Source organism: Dendrobates tinctorius, unplaced genomic scaffold, assembly GCF_039654945.1.
Source record: "Dendrobates tinctorius isolate UK_male_01 unplaced genomic scaffold, ASM3965494v1 ptg000276l, whole genome shotgun sequence".
NCBI classification, from domain to species: domain Eukaryota; kingdom Metazoa; phylum Chordata; class Amphibia; order Anura; family Dendrobatidae; genus Dendrobates; species Dendrobates tinctorius.
Genome location: NW_027361943.1, coordinates 2,545,394 through 2,562,343, shown reverse-complemented (window position 1 = coordinate 2,562,343; position 16,950 = coordinate 2,545,394). Strand labels below are relative to the sequence as shown.

Genomic DNA, 16,950 nt, shown 5'->3' with positions numbered 1-16,950 from the left:
CAGATGTCCGGTTTAATCACACACAGCCCTACAGGGAGAGCAGAGAGCGGCCATTACACATCACACTGGTAATGTCTCCCTCTATATATAATAAACTCTGGAGGCAGATTCTCCTACAGATGTCCGGTTTAATCACACACAGCCCTGCAGGGAGATCAGGAGAGCAGAGAGCGGCCATTACACATCACACAGGTAATGTCACCCTCTATATATAATAAACTCTGGAGGCAGATTCTCCTGCAGATGTCCGGTTTAATCACACACAGCCCTGCAGGGAGATCAGGAGAGCAGAGAGCGGCCATTACACATCACACAGGTAATGTCACCCTCTATATATAATAAACTCTGGAGGCAGATTCTCCTGCAGATGTCCGGTTTAATCACACACAGCCCTGCAGGGAGATCAGGAGAGCAGAGAGCGGCCATTGCACATCACACTGGTAATGTCTCCCTCTATATATAATAAGCACTGGAGGCAGATTCTCCTGCCAGATGTCCGGTTTAATCACACACAGCCCTGCAGGGAGATCAGGAGAGCAGAGAGCGGCCATTACACATCACACTGGTAATGTCTCCCTCTATATATAATAAACTCTGGAGGCAGATTCTCCTGCAGATGTCTGGTTTATTCTTCACACACAGCCCTGCAGGGAGATCAGAGAGCGGCCATTACACATCACACTTGTAATGTCTCCCTCTATATATAATAATCTCTGGAGGCAGATTCTCCTGCCACATGTCCGGTTTATTCACACACAGCCCTGCAGGGAGATCAGGAGAGCAGAGAACGGCCATTACACCTCACTCTGGTACCCATTACGTGTCACACAGGTAACCATTACACATCAAACTGGTAACTCCCCCTTCATGTAATACAATCTCTGGGGGCAGAGTTGTCTCCAGTCACCATCTGCCCTGGAGCCTGGAAGAGGTCATTTATATGAAGTGATAAGAGAATCCACAACAAAGCATCTGATATGAGAAATACTGGTATCGCTCTCTTCAGCAGTCTATAAACCTGTATGCCCATATTAATAGTTTACATAGGTCAAATGTGGGGACTGATTTCCTTTAAAGAATTAAGAGCATCTTGCAAGTGTTGTGCGTCTCCAGTGGAAATATACTCAAGTCGGAGACTGGAGTACGTTTCTTGAGTAAGTTACGCTACTAACCTTTTCAGGAATTTGAAGCTTTCTCAGCTTTACAGTATATGATTAGAAAAAGTAAAACTTCTCATCTGTTTAGTATAAAAGTTATAGCCCTTTAAGAAAGGAACACTGAAGATGGGCAGTTCTCTATCGATGCCAGCATAGGGGAGGGGGTGCTGTTGTGCAGCTCATACACATGAAATATCTGTGCTTCTTTATTACATTGCTTCTTGTATAATAACATTGGTCAGATGGATTCCTTTAGTTTATTGATGAAAAACTAGTAACAGTATGTATCCCCTCTCACAGCCTTGTCATGTTAGTGACCATGCCAAATTTGTCAATTCTGACCAGTGTAACTTTGCACCAATAATTCTGGAATGATTCAGCGTATCTCTTATTCTGAGAGGTTTTTTTTTTTTGTGACACATTTTATGACAATGATAAATTTAGTTTGTGTTTTATTTATAAAAATATCAAATGTGACACACATTTCAAAAAAAACTTGCAGTTTTCAAACTCTGAATGAATTATCCCTTTTAATCAAGATAATCACACCACACAAAATATTGTATAAACTCGAGTATAAGAGTTTTTCAGCACATTTTTTTTGTATTGAGAAATGAATATTCACTGCGCTGGTAGTTGAATATTCATTTCTCTGTAAAAGCATGCACTCTGTCAGCCGCCGGATTCCTGCAGTGGCCGGTCAATTACATGTGCCTGTTACTTAGGAGAAATCGATATTCACCTCTCTCCACTCCAATAGGCGTGGAGCGCACTGAATATTCACTCCTCTATGTAGTGGGAACACGTGATCGTCCAACCGCTGCAGCTTCTGGCACCGGAACAAGATGCAGGGACGGTAAGTAGGATGGCCTTTTTTTTTTTTTTTTTTTTTGTGCTTTTCTTGATTGGGGCCATGCATATCATGATAGGGATGATGCATATCAGGATGGGAATGAGGCTGCCATGCATACCAGGATAGGGATGAGGAGGCCATGGTACCAGGATAGGGATGAGGAGGCCATGGATACCAGTATAGGGATGAGTAGCCATGCATACCAGGATAGGGATGAGGAGGCCATGGATACCAGGATAGGGATCAGGAGCCTGTGCATACCAGGATAGAGATCAGGAGCCTGTGCATACCAGGATAGGAATGAGGGGGCCATGCATACCAGGATAGGGATGAGGAGCCTGTGCATACCAGGGGTTAGGAGGCCATGCACACCAGGATAGGGATGAGATGTAATGCATAGCAGGATGGGGGGTGAGGGGGGCCGTGCATACCTGACATATACTCGAGTCAATGTTTTCTCAGTTTTTTGTGGCAAAATTGGGTGCTTCGGCTTATACTCGGGTAGGCTTATACTATAGTATATATGGTAGTTGATAAATAACATTTCCCTCATGTTGGCTTTACATCTGAACCATCTGTAAAATTATCTTTTACTTTGTTAGTATGTTAGAAGGCTTAAAATTGTAGCATTATTTTTCATTTTTTTTCAAGGGAATTTACAAAATATTTTAGTTCCGGTCATGACACTTTGCATTAATTCCTGAGAAGCACCTGAAGAGTTAATAAACTACCTGACAGCAGTATGGAGTGTGTTAAGGGGCACAGCTTATAGAATGGTATCACTTTTTAGTTTTTTTCAATATGTAGGTCCCCCTAAGTCACTTGAAGACTGAATAGGTCCCTAGAAAAATAAGTTTTTACAACCTACCGTATATACGCGAATATAAGCCGAGATTTTCAGCCGATTTTTTTGGGCTGAAAGTCCCCCTCGGCTTATATTCGAGTCATGTACACCAGGGGGTCGGAGGGGGAGCGGGTGTGTCAGGTCATACTTACCCCTCCTGGCTTGGTCTCTGCAGCCCCCCTGCTTGTCCCATGGTCTCCCTTCATTCCTTCAGCAGTCACATGGTACCGCTCATTAAACTCATGAATATGCGCATATTCATGAGTTTCATGAGCGGTACCACATGATCGCTGAAGGCAGGAAGGAAGACAGTGGGAGAACAGAGCTGCAGGGACCGCGCTAGGACGTGTTAAGTATTGGCTATATTCACCTGTCCCCGCTCCATCACTGCTTGCTGCTGTCTGATGTGTCCTCTGTCAGTGACATTCAGACAGCAGAGGGCGCGGTGACGTGGTTAGTGCGCGCCGTGCCCTCTGCTGCCTGAACTCCACTGACCGATGACATGGCAGATAGCGGTGAGCAGCAGCGATGGACGCAGGACATATGAATGTCTCAGGTGCTGGGTCCTGAGCCAGCAGCGACACCGGAACCTGACACCCAGCGACGGAGAGGCGAGTGTCATTTTTTTATTTTTTTATTTGCAGCAGCGGCAGCATATGGGGGCATGATATATGGAGCATCTTATGGGGGCAGCATATGGGGGCATGATATATGGAGCATCTTATGGGGGCATGATATATGGAGCATCTTATGGGGGCAGCATATGGGGCATAATAAATTGATTATGCCCCCATATGCTGCTCCATGGAGCAGCATATGGGGGCATAATCTATGGATCATCTTATGGGGGCATAATCTATGGAGAATCTTATGGGGGCAGCATATGTGGGCATAATCTATGGAGCATCTTATGAGGGCATAATCTATGGAGCATTTTATGGGGCCATAACCTTTATGGAGCAGCATATGGGGCATATTATTCTAGGGAGCATCTTATGGGACAATTATTAACCTTTGTGCAGCATTATATGGGGTGTATTTTGTATGGAGCATCTTATGGGGCCCATCATGAACTGTATGGAGCATTATATGGAGCTCCTGATTCAATATGGCTATTCAAAAACATTTATCCTACTGATGTCTCAATTAATTTTACTTTTATTGGTATCTATTTTTATTTTTTAAATTTACCAGTTGCTGCTGCATTTTCCACCCTAGGCTTATACGCGAGTCAATACGTTTTCCCAGTTTTTTGTGGCAAAATTAGAGGGGTCGGCTTATACGCGAGTATATACGGTAAATGACGGTAACTTCTGAACAGGCCACTATAGCTGCAGACTCTTAGGCTGTTATTTGGCTATGGATTGCCATGGCAAACATCAGGGCCACACAATCATGATCACAGGGTGCCGATGGGGTTAGAGGGAGTGCCCACGCTCTGTTAACCATCTAAATTTCATAGTCACTATTGGCAGCAGCATCTAATGGGTTACATGGTCATGGGCATTGCCAACACTGATCATGACTGATGCAGCAGGGCCTGGGCTATAGTGTACAGATAACAGCTGCTGCGTTTTCACCCGCTAAGGTACTATCCTCTTATATCAGGTCAGAAAAAATATATTGGTGGTTGCTAAATGGTTAAAAGAGAACCTTTCTAAAATCCATCTTCATGGAAGTACAATGGACTGCCTGCTCACTGAATGGTCAGGTTAAGGCACCTATTAAAACCTAGAAGCATGGAGAGGCACTCGTAGGGACTGATTCTTCATCTTTTCCCCCCCAGTAATGGATTGACAGAAACATGTCCACCATGCTGCTGCTGGGTCTGTTTGTGTGCTGCAGAGCAAAGAGCCATATATATATGTGCTGTGTATAGGAGGCGCCGTAGCAGCTAGTCTCCCCCATGTTTTCTGAAACCACTGAAAAGTCGGGAACCTACAGAGGGAAAAGTGGTGCTCTGGCCAGAAGTGGTGGTGTTCCTTGTTTCCTCATAGGGTAGCTTATTTTGATAAGTTGCCTGTAGTAACTAGTACGCTTTAACCCTTTACAAGCTGTTATGTACTTCTGTAGCATAGGAACGCTTTTGAAGTCCCAAGTCCTCTTCTTGCAAATTAATCATTTACAAGTGGATATGTCCTTTTGCTGGGCTGTATAATTGACAGGGACATCTTAATAAGTAGCCAATGAGTATTCTATATGTAGTAGAGTTTGAACTCCTAAAAGTAAGCAAATGTTTAGCCGGCTGGCTAATGTGATGCATTGGTGAATTAATTTGTCATGTCTCTTCCTTATTTTTGACAAATGGATGAAGTAACTGTCCCACTAAGTTCTGTTGGTCAGCAACTCGCCAACCTTCCCAAACCTGCAAACGAATCTGTTCACCCTTGGTACCGCCAGATCTGAGCACAAGACTCTACTTTCCTATTCTTAGGCTGTATAGAAGTTAGTACACCCCAGAGAAGAGACTCTCTCCAGACTTTGGTCTCACTCTGTTAAAATGAAAGGAAAACATATTAGAAAATTTATGTCATCTGCTGTCACTTTTTGTGGTTAATTCAGAACTGATCCTCCATTTTGTTTTTTGTGATTAGGTGTGGTAGACTGAGAATGTTGCCTTTTAAACTGAAAACGTTATGTTTCCACTTGTAGAGATCATCCTAAAAATATAGATTAATAGAGATCCGCATTCTCTTCTTTGTCAGATGATGTTTCTTCAGAGACAGGGCCAAGTAGTAATGACAATTGAGCTGCTGGACACAGAAGACGTACAGACAGAAGACCCCGCAGAAGTACAGGTGAGCACAGTAGTTCGGATCATGGAGGTGGTGCCTGAAGTGGCGCAATCTACAGTATATGAGCTGCCATTCCCCATGCTGGACATGCTGCTAGCATCGCCAGCATCCTTTGTACACATGGAACTTATAATGAATTCCTTTGCTGTTTTTATCATGAAATAACTTGAACAAGAACTTGTCTCGAGTTTTGTTGTATCATATTGCTCTATTGTAATGCTCCACGCAATGGAGGACATGAATTCACATATAGCAGATGTATTTCCCCATAAGATTTAGAGACTGTCTCATTCATCTGGATATGGTTTGTCATAACCCATGCACGGGTTTCAGGAAAAATCCCAGTCACTGAAATTTCTGCCACAAATCTAAAGTGAAGGTTTAGTCGTAACTCTCTCCTGTTGCTATAATTGGAGGAGTAGCCAGGAAGCTATTTAAATTTCCCCAGTGGAGACACCAGGAGTTGTAAGCTCATGGCAACCTGTCTCCAATAAACTCCATGCCCACCCTATAAACCTAATTTACTGACGGATGGGCCTCTGTAGGTGACCACTGATGTACAGTTGGCTTTATAAGAACTTGTGTCCATTCTATCCTCTACAGCATTTATCCAATTACGTTGAACAGTTCATCAGTGTAGACGATCAAAATGGTCAGAGTGAAGGCTTTCTGCTGAAGCCAGTGTTTTTACAGCGGTAAGTTATATATGTGGGTCAGCGGCTGTAATCTGCCTTTTTATGATGCAAGGAATTGCCACTAAAAGGAAGCCATAAACATTGACTTGTCCTCCACAGAAATATCAAACATTTCCAAAGATGGCAATGCAGAACTATGCGAATGATGAAGGATGAAGTGAAGAGCTCCTGGAAAAGACTGATGGGAGTAGAGAGTGCCAGCAATATGGACTGTCGCTTTAGGCTCAATAGTCACAAGATGATGTTTATTGTGAACTCTGAAGATTATATGTATCGCTGGGGAACACTGACGAGAGCCAAAGAGGTAAGAAAGCTGCTAAAAACCAACGAACTTATTTAATGTTTAACCCCTTCCCGATGTCGTGTGATAGGACTGGTTCCTGCATAGACAGCCGCCACCACATCCAGAAGATTCATCTTCATGCAGCGGCCAGAACTAGCTCCGATTACTGTTGTTTATTTCAATAGCGCCACTTAAATAGCATGACTGCGCTCCTGCACTGTTTCCGGTCAGATCAATGGGTTGACATGGAAACCAGGGGCTTGATGAATCCCCCACAACTGCTATAGTTGCCCTCTTCTGAAGCCAGCCAGAATATTTGTTCACTCTACACTGGAATATCTGTTCTATCACAGTATATAAAATAAACGATTGCAGGTTCAAGTCCCCAAAGCGGATTAAATAATACAGTAAAAATAATTTGAAAAACAGGAAAAGGATCACCCCCTTTCCGTTGTTAAAAATTAAATGTGATTTCTCTGCATTCGTAAGTGATGGCAAAATTTTAAATTTTCCTAATTGGTAAAAGTGTTTAAAAAAAAAAAAATCCTAACACAACTCCGTCCAAAAACGTAATAATCTGACAAAACGTTGTGCGTACCCCAAAATTGAATCGATAATGTCAACTTGCACCACAAAAAACATGTTACCATATTGTACGTGCAATGTGGAAAATAAGTATTTGATACACTGCTGATTTTGCAAGTTTTTACACCTACACAGAATGAAGAGATCTGTAGTTTTTATCGTAGGGGCACTTCAGCTGTGAGAGACATAATCTAAAAATAAAAAAAAAATCACATTGTATAATTTTTAAATAAATTGCATTTTATTGCATGAAATAAAAATTTGATCGCCACCAACCAGCAAGAATTCTGGCTCTCACAGACCTGTTAATTTTTCTTTAAGAAGCCGTCCTACTCTTAACCCATTACCTGTATTAATTGCATCTCTTTGATCTCATTACCTGAATAAAAGACAGCTGTCCACTCTCAATATTACTACAACCTTTCCACCATGACCAAGACCAAAGAGTGGTCTAAGGATATCAGGGACAAAATTGTAGACCTGCACAATGCTGGGATGGGCTACAGGACAATAGGCAAGAAGCTTAGAAAGAAGGCATTAACTGTTGGCGCAATTATTAGAAAATTGAAGAAGCACCAGATGACGGTCAATCTTCCTCGGTCTGGGGTTCCATGCAAGATCTCACTTCGAGGCGTAAGGAAGATTCTGAGAAAGGTCAGGAATCAGCCCAGAACTACGCGGGAGCACCTGGTTAATGATCTGAAGAGAGCTGGGATCACAATCTCTAACATCACCATTAGTAACACACTACGCCGTCTTGGATTAAAATCCTTCAGGGGCACGCAAGGTCATCCTTGCTCATTTTTCACATGTCCAGGCCCATTTCAAGTTTGCCAGTGACCATTGGGATTATCCAGAGGAGGCATGGGAGAAGGTGATGTGGTCAGAGGAGACCAAAATAGAACTTTTTGGTATCAACTCCACTTGCTGTGTTTGGAGAAAGGAGCATAAGTACGACCCCAAGAACACCATCCCGACCATGAAGCATGGTGGGGAAAACAATATAATTCAGGGGTGCTTTTCTGCAAAGGGGAGAAGACAACTGCACCGTATTGAAGGGAAAATGGATGAGAGGGTCAGGTACCGTAAAATTTTGGCCAACAACCTCCTTTCAGTAAGAGCATTGAAGATGGGTCATGACTGGGTGTTCCTGCAATGACCGTGACCAGAAACGCAAAGCCACGGCAACTAAGGAGTGGCTCCGTAAGAAGCATCTCAAGGTCCTGGAGAGGCTTAGCCAGGTTCCAGACATGAACCCAGTAGAAAATCTTCAGAGGGAGATGAAACTCAATGTTAGGCTGGTTTCACACCGTAGGACTGCGTACTTCTTAAGATCCGCATGCGTTTTGCGTACATATATTTAACACTGTGTACGCAGGGACATGAGTTGTATGTGGATGCGTCTCCGTGTGTCGTTTTGACGTGCCCGCCAAAAGAAAAATTTAAAAAAAAAAAAGCATATCCCCTTTTGGGTAAATACATAAACTGTACTGAATCTTTTCCTACAAGAGCTATAAAAAAAAAGCAAAAAAAAAATTCTGTCTGCGAGCAGCACAATATATACCAGAAACGGTATAAATAAATAAATACCATAGATGTCCATAAATTAAGTTATGCATAGTAATGAGAAATGACACGGGGGAAAAAGTATTGACTGTATGAAGATCAGTGATGTCAGGCACAGGAGGTCTTCAGCAGACCCCCCGGCTGCCATAGCAACCAGTCGGCACCTTGTGATTGACAGTGTCACATACCAGGGTAACAGTCTCTGGCAGAGCTCAGCTTCAACTGCGTTTGGAGTAAGATCTTGTATATGACATTCGGCCATTGTTTGCTGGGCAAGCTGAACCTACAAGCCCCATCCCAACTTGCACCATACATGTACGTTGAAAGTTGAGAAAGGGATGTGTGTGTGTCTGTGTCTCCTCGGGCTAATAAGATGACTAATTGCCTTATAAGTTTTGGCTTTTGAGCATTCTCTGATGGCTTGTCCTCATACAGAGGACAATATCATCCATCCTGCAACGTTTGTACGAGTCACTAACTGAAAAATGTTTGTCCCGTCCTGTGTAGTTCCAGCCGATGGTCTTCCAAAAGCACCATGAGAAGTTTGCCGTATGGCACAACAATTGGCTACAAGAGAACGTCAGTCCCCGAGCAGCTGAACTGGTACAAGACTGGTTGACAGGCGAAGATGATGAAGAAATGGTTCCTTGCAAGACTGTGTGTGAAGTCTCTGAGGTTCATGGCATGACAGTCACCAGATACAGAGTGCAGTACACACGCAGAGCGTCCTCTCCCTGACATAGGCACATATATCCCCTGTTTGCATTTGCTGCTGAAAATTTTTTTTCTACAGGGCTTATATTTTGTTGTTCCTAAAGGGGTGTTGGACACTAAGAGACCTTTTAAACCAGTGCCATTATGCTTCAGTTTGTGCTTTGGACACCTTAATTGACTTTGACATACTGCCCCACGTGAACCAAAGATGGGGTGAAGAGGGCCTGCAAACCTGTAGCCTTACTGTCAGGACGATTAGGTCTGGCTACAGTGAACTAAGTTATGAGTCAATGATGGTAAGAATTTCTGGGATTGACTGTTTCTTTCTCAATGTAAAGTAAATTATGGTTCTGGGAGATTTTTGTTGAAATGATGGAAACGAAACTGATAATTTGTTGACTCCACTTGATTTCAATTTCATTCAATGGATTTCAGATCCCCTAAAGCATTGTGATACTACCCTCCCAAATGTCTTTTATTTAATGTATTAAGGAATTTCTGGGGTATCTTTGCTAAAATGCACCAGAAAATCTTCTGTAGGTAAAATCAATTGGGTGCTCCAGAATGAGGTGGTATTGCCCTGTAACCCAAAAACCTTTGCAGTTGGCAGACACTACCCATAGGCAGTATCTCCGTCTCAGTAATTATGAATTATGGGACTGATTATTAAAGTGTTCAGTAACACTGAAAATCTATAAAATATAATCATTGTCTATACTGACCCTATATAATGGTTAAAATAAATCAAGTGCAGTAAAATTAGCATTGTACATGTGTGGTTAATACCTAATACACTTGTATTAAAAGAAAACTTCAAGCAAAGAATAAAGATTCACTTGTATGTATTTTCATCATTGTACTAATCCTGGATAGATGAACAGGTGACTCAGACCCTTGGCACATTTCCTGCTGTTGGCTACATTTTATTTTATATCCCGGACAATCCCTTTCACCGATCTATTTCATGGCGTTTGTCAGGGTGTTTGGAGCACACTCAGAAGCTATATTACATCGCTAATGCCAGCTATCAGCGCTACTGCTGTTAACCTCTTAAATGTCACTGTCCACTGACAGTGGCATTTAAATGCTGCAAATCGGCACAGGCATTTGTTTGTGTGCCTATTTTCACCCCCACTTCTACCCTCCATTGCGATCATGGGGTGCTGATGGGTTTCCATGACATCTGGGGACCTGCTCAAGGCCTCCATGTCTGGCTTAATTCTTCTGTAACATCTAGCCACCAGCTGGGCTCCATAGACCATAATATTTACTGTAAAAGTAAAACTCTGTGGTGGCTGATTTATCAAAACGTTTCTGACGTAAAACACTGTTGTGCAAAGATTTTGCGACTTTTGACATTTTCACACCAGTCTGGTCCAACGCTGCCCCAGCTGAATTCATCATAAGTTGTTATTTTGGTGGTTCAATTTGTGCCAAAAATGTTACGCCAGTCCCTGACTGGAGTAGTATTTCTGGTGAGGGGCCCTTCAAAATAACCTCCCCCTGTACTTTTCCTCGCTGTAGATCATCATACTTTTTCTTAACACCTCTATACAATTCTGTAAATATTAGCATCGTTATTCCAATGCTAGAAACCAGTTCGCTAAGTCACCTGCTTTACTCCTGTCACTCTGTCATTGGCATCTGTGCTTGTAATTCCAAAACACTTGGGCTACACTGATCTTATATTGTGGTTCTCACCCATAGTTGGTTCAAATACTGCCATCTGAAAGTGGCCATTTCACTTTGCTATAATCACACCTATGGTGATCAATGTTGGGTTGAAGAATTCTTAAAGGGTTATGCTTTGCCCCATCAAGCAATTTATTCTCAGAGCATTTGCGTCTTTTACTTGGTATACACTAAAAAGACATCACTCAAAATTATCACATACACAGACGCTAACATAAGTTTATGTACCGTAAGACGTTTGTGGTTACTTGGCACTTAATAGCTATGGGAGAATGGTCCACCTAATGGTGACATAGAGGTATGTTTAGACATGTAGATAATAGCACCAGATCAGTGATACGAAATGGTTAAATCTAGCCCAAATCCTATCATACTGGGCTATTCCTATTGGGGAGGACATCATTCATGTGGGTGTTAGAATAAGACGTGGCACTACCGTGAGGGTGCGCAAGTATGGTCCCCAAGCAAGAAAAATGACGTAGAAAAACTTGGCACTCAACTTAAATGTTCAAGAGAAATTTAATGTCCGCGATCAGTACATCAGTCACACAAACGTAAGCTTAAAGCGTTTGTCTATACAAGTGCCATACATAAGCAGTTGGTACACTAAAGGTCATGACGTGACCGAAACGTTTGTGTGACTGATGTACTGATCACGACAACATTAAATTTCTCTTGAACATTTAAGTTGAGTGCCAAGTTTTTCTCCATCATTCATGTGGGTGTCTTTGGGTCCTTGATGCAGTGGCACAGGACTCTATCTCTTTTGCACCCTGTATCGCTCTGCACTGACCCTCAAAAGCTTCATATTGACTCCAACTCGGGACAAAAGCAGAACTCAAACTTGACTCTTATGCACCAATTGCCCTATTTTGTCAGTTTCTTCCCTGATGTGTTTCATCAAGGATCTTATCTTGATGATCGCAATGATTTATGGGAAGATGGGACTTCCTCTATGGTTTAAGAAATTATGCAAGTATAGAACAGAGAGCTACAGGGCCCCTATAATCTTGGGTTTCTACTTCCTGGATGCTCCTATATTTTTTTAAATGCCTCCTCCTACAGCGTGGAGGCACATCTGTGTTCCAATTGAACTTGGTTAAATATTCTGGCCAGCTCCCATTCCAGACTAGCCATCTGTCACTGGGACAAATACTTGAGGGAGACTTTCAGTGTTTTGCCAACATATTGGGTATATAATGCACCACAAAGAAACTTCATTGACGTGTGAATGCTCACCATAGTAATAAGGAGGACACCAGATTCATGGGTATTGATTTGGTGAGGGCATTTGTATGCAGAGGCAGCTGGGGTGTACAAGCCGAATTGAGGTGTAGATGAGACCCTTGAGGAAATATGACAAAGTAGGGCAATTTTGAGCATAAAAGCTATGTTTGGGTGCTGCGCTTGTCAATGAGGAGTCTTTAAGAGCACAATGTGCTACAGGGATAATATAGAATCCTGTCCCGCTGCACCAACAACCCAGGACACCCGCATGAATGATGTGCTGCCAATGGGGACGGTCCGGTATGCCACGATTTGTGTTGCTGAACTATTTCTTATTTGTGCATCTGAACCACCATTACGTGAGCAGTTTCCCCATTGCTATTGTTACAAGTAGTCAAAAACGTCTCCGTCATTTGTTATATTTGTATGTCTGATACTTTCAAGAGACGTCTTTTTATCACATCCCAAGTAAAGGATATGTGTGACAATTTCCATTAAGGTGTTGATCACCAATGCTGCTTTCAACAAATTCTGCAAAGAAAAAGCATTTGGAATATTACTGAGAAATATTGGAGTGCAGCTAAATTAACATATTCTGGCCAGCTTAATACCTTTCTAGAAAGTCTGTGTTGGCTTGATAACTAACTTCCAGGGTTAAAGCTCATTTCTGCTTCTATTCTATTTTTAATATAACGGGCGACTTTGGTAGATTTTTAACGTTTTGGCTCGTGGACACAAGAGGGCAGTATTGCCCCGGGTTACATTAGTGACTGAATTACTATAGCTACATACTGTACTTCTGCCATCTAGAAGATGTTCGGTCCCAGTAAATAATCTTACCTGGTTGATTGCAGCCATGATGGAGTTTACAGATGTGTGTAGAATAGATCATAAATGTCCCACTTCATTTCTGAATGGCGCTATGACCCACTACGGGTATGTGCACACGCTGCAAAACCACCAGACTAAATGAACATACTGTGCATGTGCTCTGACTTTTGCTACTTTTTTTTAACCACATAAGGATTGGGAAACTGTGAAGTGGTTAAAAGAAGTAGCATATACACTGCAGACTGCTACTGCTAGGAATCCACTCGCCACTGTAGTGGGAAGCACAGAGAAAAGAGCAACAGAGCCGCTGCAAAGATCCACTGCAGGAAAAAGCCACATAAGAAAGAAGGGTAGTCAAATTCATTGGCACATTAAAGATTATGGCAACATCATATCACATGCTACACCTACGTGCTTCGGCTAGAGCCTAGTCATGGTCTAGATTGCTGCTGGTGAACCACCACTAAATACTATTGGCTATCTAGACCATGAATAAGGCTCTCTAGCCGAAATGTTCAGGTTCAGCCAGTAATAAGAGGTGGCCGTATTCTTTTAACATGCCAATAAATGTGACGTTTTATACTTCCCTTGCTTCATTGATGGAGGATTCTTTGTTTCTTCTGTGGCTCCATGCGATGTCTCCATTGTGATTCTTCCAACAGCAGACCTAGAGAGCTGACTCTCCTCATCCTCTCCCTCCTTAGGAAAAAGACCACTGTGTGTTTTCCTGAAGCGGCTTCATACAGATAACCTCGGCAATTCTGTTGCTGGGGAAAAAAAGTCTGTGTGCCATACTCTAAGGGGCAAAAAAAGCTAAACAAAATCCTCTGGATTTCTCATAGAAATTAATTGGGAGAGTTTTTGAGGAGGATTTCGGTGAGAATTTGCTCAAAACAAATGTTTAAAAAAAAGTGTGACCATACCCTAAAAATATTAGTGCACAGAATTTCTTTTGAGGTGGTCAAAATTGACATGTTTTTCAAGAGGAAACGGATTTAGCTCCTTTTCCGGAGAGCTTTTTTAGATGAGATTCTCTTTTGCTGGAGCGGTATTGAGTGTTTTTTTTTTTGTTTTTTTACTGAAGCATTCTTTGCAGCCTTTTGATTAAACATGTCAAGTTGGGAGTGCTTACCTTCTGGATCCACTTCACTTTTTATTTCCACTGGGCATTGATCATCTTATTTCAGCTGGATAGATTGTATGACACAGTGGTTAGGGCCCAGGACATAGTTTCTTTAAAATGGTTAAAACACAGTGAGAATTTTTCTGCGTCAGAGAACCTGGAGGAAATCCATGCACACATGGGGAGAACGTTCAAACTCCTTGTTGATGATGTCTTTGGTGGGCCACGCCAAGGATGTACAGAACTCCTGTTCTTGGTTTGAACAGTCATTCTGTGCTGACAAAGGAGAAACTTTAGCCCTTGGTCCCTCCATCGAAAGCGCCTCCCTCCTACTTTGCACTGAAGTGGGGCAAGAATCACAAAATGAAATTTACAAATGGAGGTCTTTTCATTTTGGAAAAGATTGCATCCTAGGTCATGTGGCCAGACTATATTTTTTTTTTTAAGTCCATATTGACTCATAGGATATCTGCCTCCATTAGGTGTCACTAAAGATTCTCTTCTCCTCTGTGACTATAAAGTCACACTAGCTGTAAGCGAAACTCTTTCCATTCCTAGCTGTGTCCCCTCTGTCTGCAGATTAGCCTCGGTAATGGATTCTGCCTGAGCTGACGCCTAGCCCTAGATCCAGGCCTGCAGGGCCATGACTCACTCAATAAACCATTCGTTTTTAAAAGATACCAAGGGATCGTTAAGTCATTCATATCATCTGTTTCCATACAGAACAGGCGGGTTTTGTATACAATGTCAGTGCTGGAGAAAACGGCCCCACTGGGACCCAGCTCATACAAACAGGCCTTTGTTAGGGTCTGCAGGGGGTGGATTTTCTACATGCTGGTCTGGTTTAGATTATAGTCTCCCTGTCATAAGTGTATGTGACACTCATTCCAACAGTCACTGTAAACCAAAATGACCTAATAATCTGACATTTTTATTTAAATGTTCTTACAAAAACAAAGTAATATGTAAAGTAGTGTGTAATTAGTACATAACGACCTCTTCCCCTTTAGCTGATAACACAATGGTAGATTTGTTGGCGTTCATCAAAATTGCTACATTTTAGATTAAAATCAAATGTTTTTCTACGTGTCTGATTTAGCAGGCCCTGATGTTACTATGTGTTGCTGGCTTGAGGCCCTGGCATCTGAAATCCCAGGTTCCAGTGATCACAGAGGATAACTTAATTTTCCCAACACCATAGCTTACATTCGACCTTTACCTAAACTAATCCATAACCTGTGATGTGACCCAGAACTCTGTCTAAAGGGGCATTTACACTACCCACTTATGGTGAACAAAGTGCAGTCTGAACAGGCTGCCGATCATCAACAAATGAGCAAAACCCTTGTTCGTCCAGAGGAAATGATCTTTAGGTTTGCACAAAAGATCATGAGATCATTGTCCTCGGCATCACATCATCCAGTATAAACAAGGTCTGAGCTGCTGAGAATAATGGAAGCCTATGTGCACTGATCTATTACAGATCAGTCAGTGTTCATCTGACGTAGGGTCATACTCTGTAAACAGGCTATTAAGCGACTATCAACTGGCAAATGTAGTGTCAGTGGTCATTGAACGCTGCACATTTCACAGTGGAAATGGACCTTTAGGCTGGTTCACATATCCATCAGTAAGTGAAAAAACTGATCGACATTCATCTGTTTTTGATCCATGTATCAGTAGTTACCATTCACATATCACCCATTTTTCTCCTTGTAATCAGTCAGTTTAAAAAATGGACAGCACACCGATAGCCCGCAAAAAGCATGTGCAAAAGTCCATGGACCACAATGGGTACGTCCATAAAGAAAAACAAACATGAAAAACCAGACGTGAAAGGAAGACGCTTAACATATGGACAGCTGATGTTCAATTTCTTAAGTCTTTTGAAACCTGAAGCAGTTAAAAAAAAAAAAAAAAAAAAATATTCAAAAGATGAGAAGCTGTTAAAAAAAAAAACAAACAAAAAAAAAAAACCAATTGCTTTTCACTAGGAAGACGCCAAAGACTATAAGGAAGAAATAAGGAATTCCATGGAGAGCCTAAAAACACAGGTAGAAGATACCTGATATCTTTTGTAACATTTTAAAAGTGCAGAAAATAATGCCAACGATTCATGAAGGATGTTCCGCTTAAAAAACTCCGGATGCAGAGTGCCTTTGTGTGCACATACCATAAGTGAACTCCTTGTGGATTTTGGAGAGTTTCTGCTCCAAAATCTCAGCAAAAAAAGTGAATACACCCTTATAGTTTAGACAATGCTCCCTGGTAAAAGTGAACCTCTTTAGTGCTGTTTTTTTATGCCTTCCCTGTATTTAGTGATTTTAGCCATACCAAAGTCTCCTCCAAGAGGAAAAGACACCCATTTGTAGACTTCCTACATCAGTTGGCAGGAAGAAACAGTATCCCCAAGAGCGAAGTCAAAGGGCGTTTACCCATCCAACAGTACCTTGCCTTGTACTGATGAGTGGCGAGAACCTCAAAACAGCTGCCTACAGATGGGTGTCTTCCTTTTGAATCATTAGTTTAGTTGAAATTACAATCCATGATTTAAAGGGAATCTGTCATCACAAATGACATTTGAA

At 42.0% G+C, this 16,950-nt stretch overlaps 1 protein-coding gene across 1 annotated transcript in view; it reads left to right on the top strand.

Moving 5' to 3' along the window:
- The window catches only part of SIN3B (SIN3 transcription regulator family member B), an 84,561-nt gene extending 74,228 nt beyond the window's left edge, over positions 1–10,333 (top strand). The window contains exons 17-20 of the mRNA XM_073559841.1: positions 5,560–5,652; positions 6,253–6,344; positions 6,444–6,648; positions 9,286–10,333. Of these exons, the coding sequence (XP_073415942.1) occupies positions 5,560–5,652; positions 6,253–6,344; positions 6,444–6,648; positions 9,286–9,516 (621 nt within the window). The 3' untranslated portion in view covers positions 9,517–10,333. The remainder of the gene's footprint in view (positions 1–5,559; positions 5,653–6,252; positions 6,345–6,443; positions 6,649–9,285) is intronic.
- Positions 10,334–16,950: the final 6,617 nt, after the last annotated feature.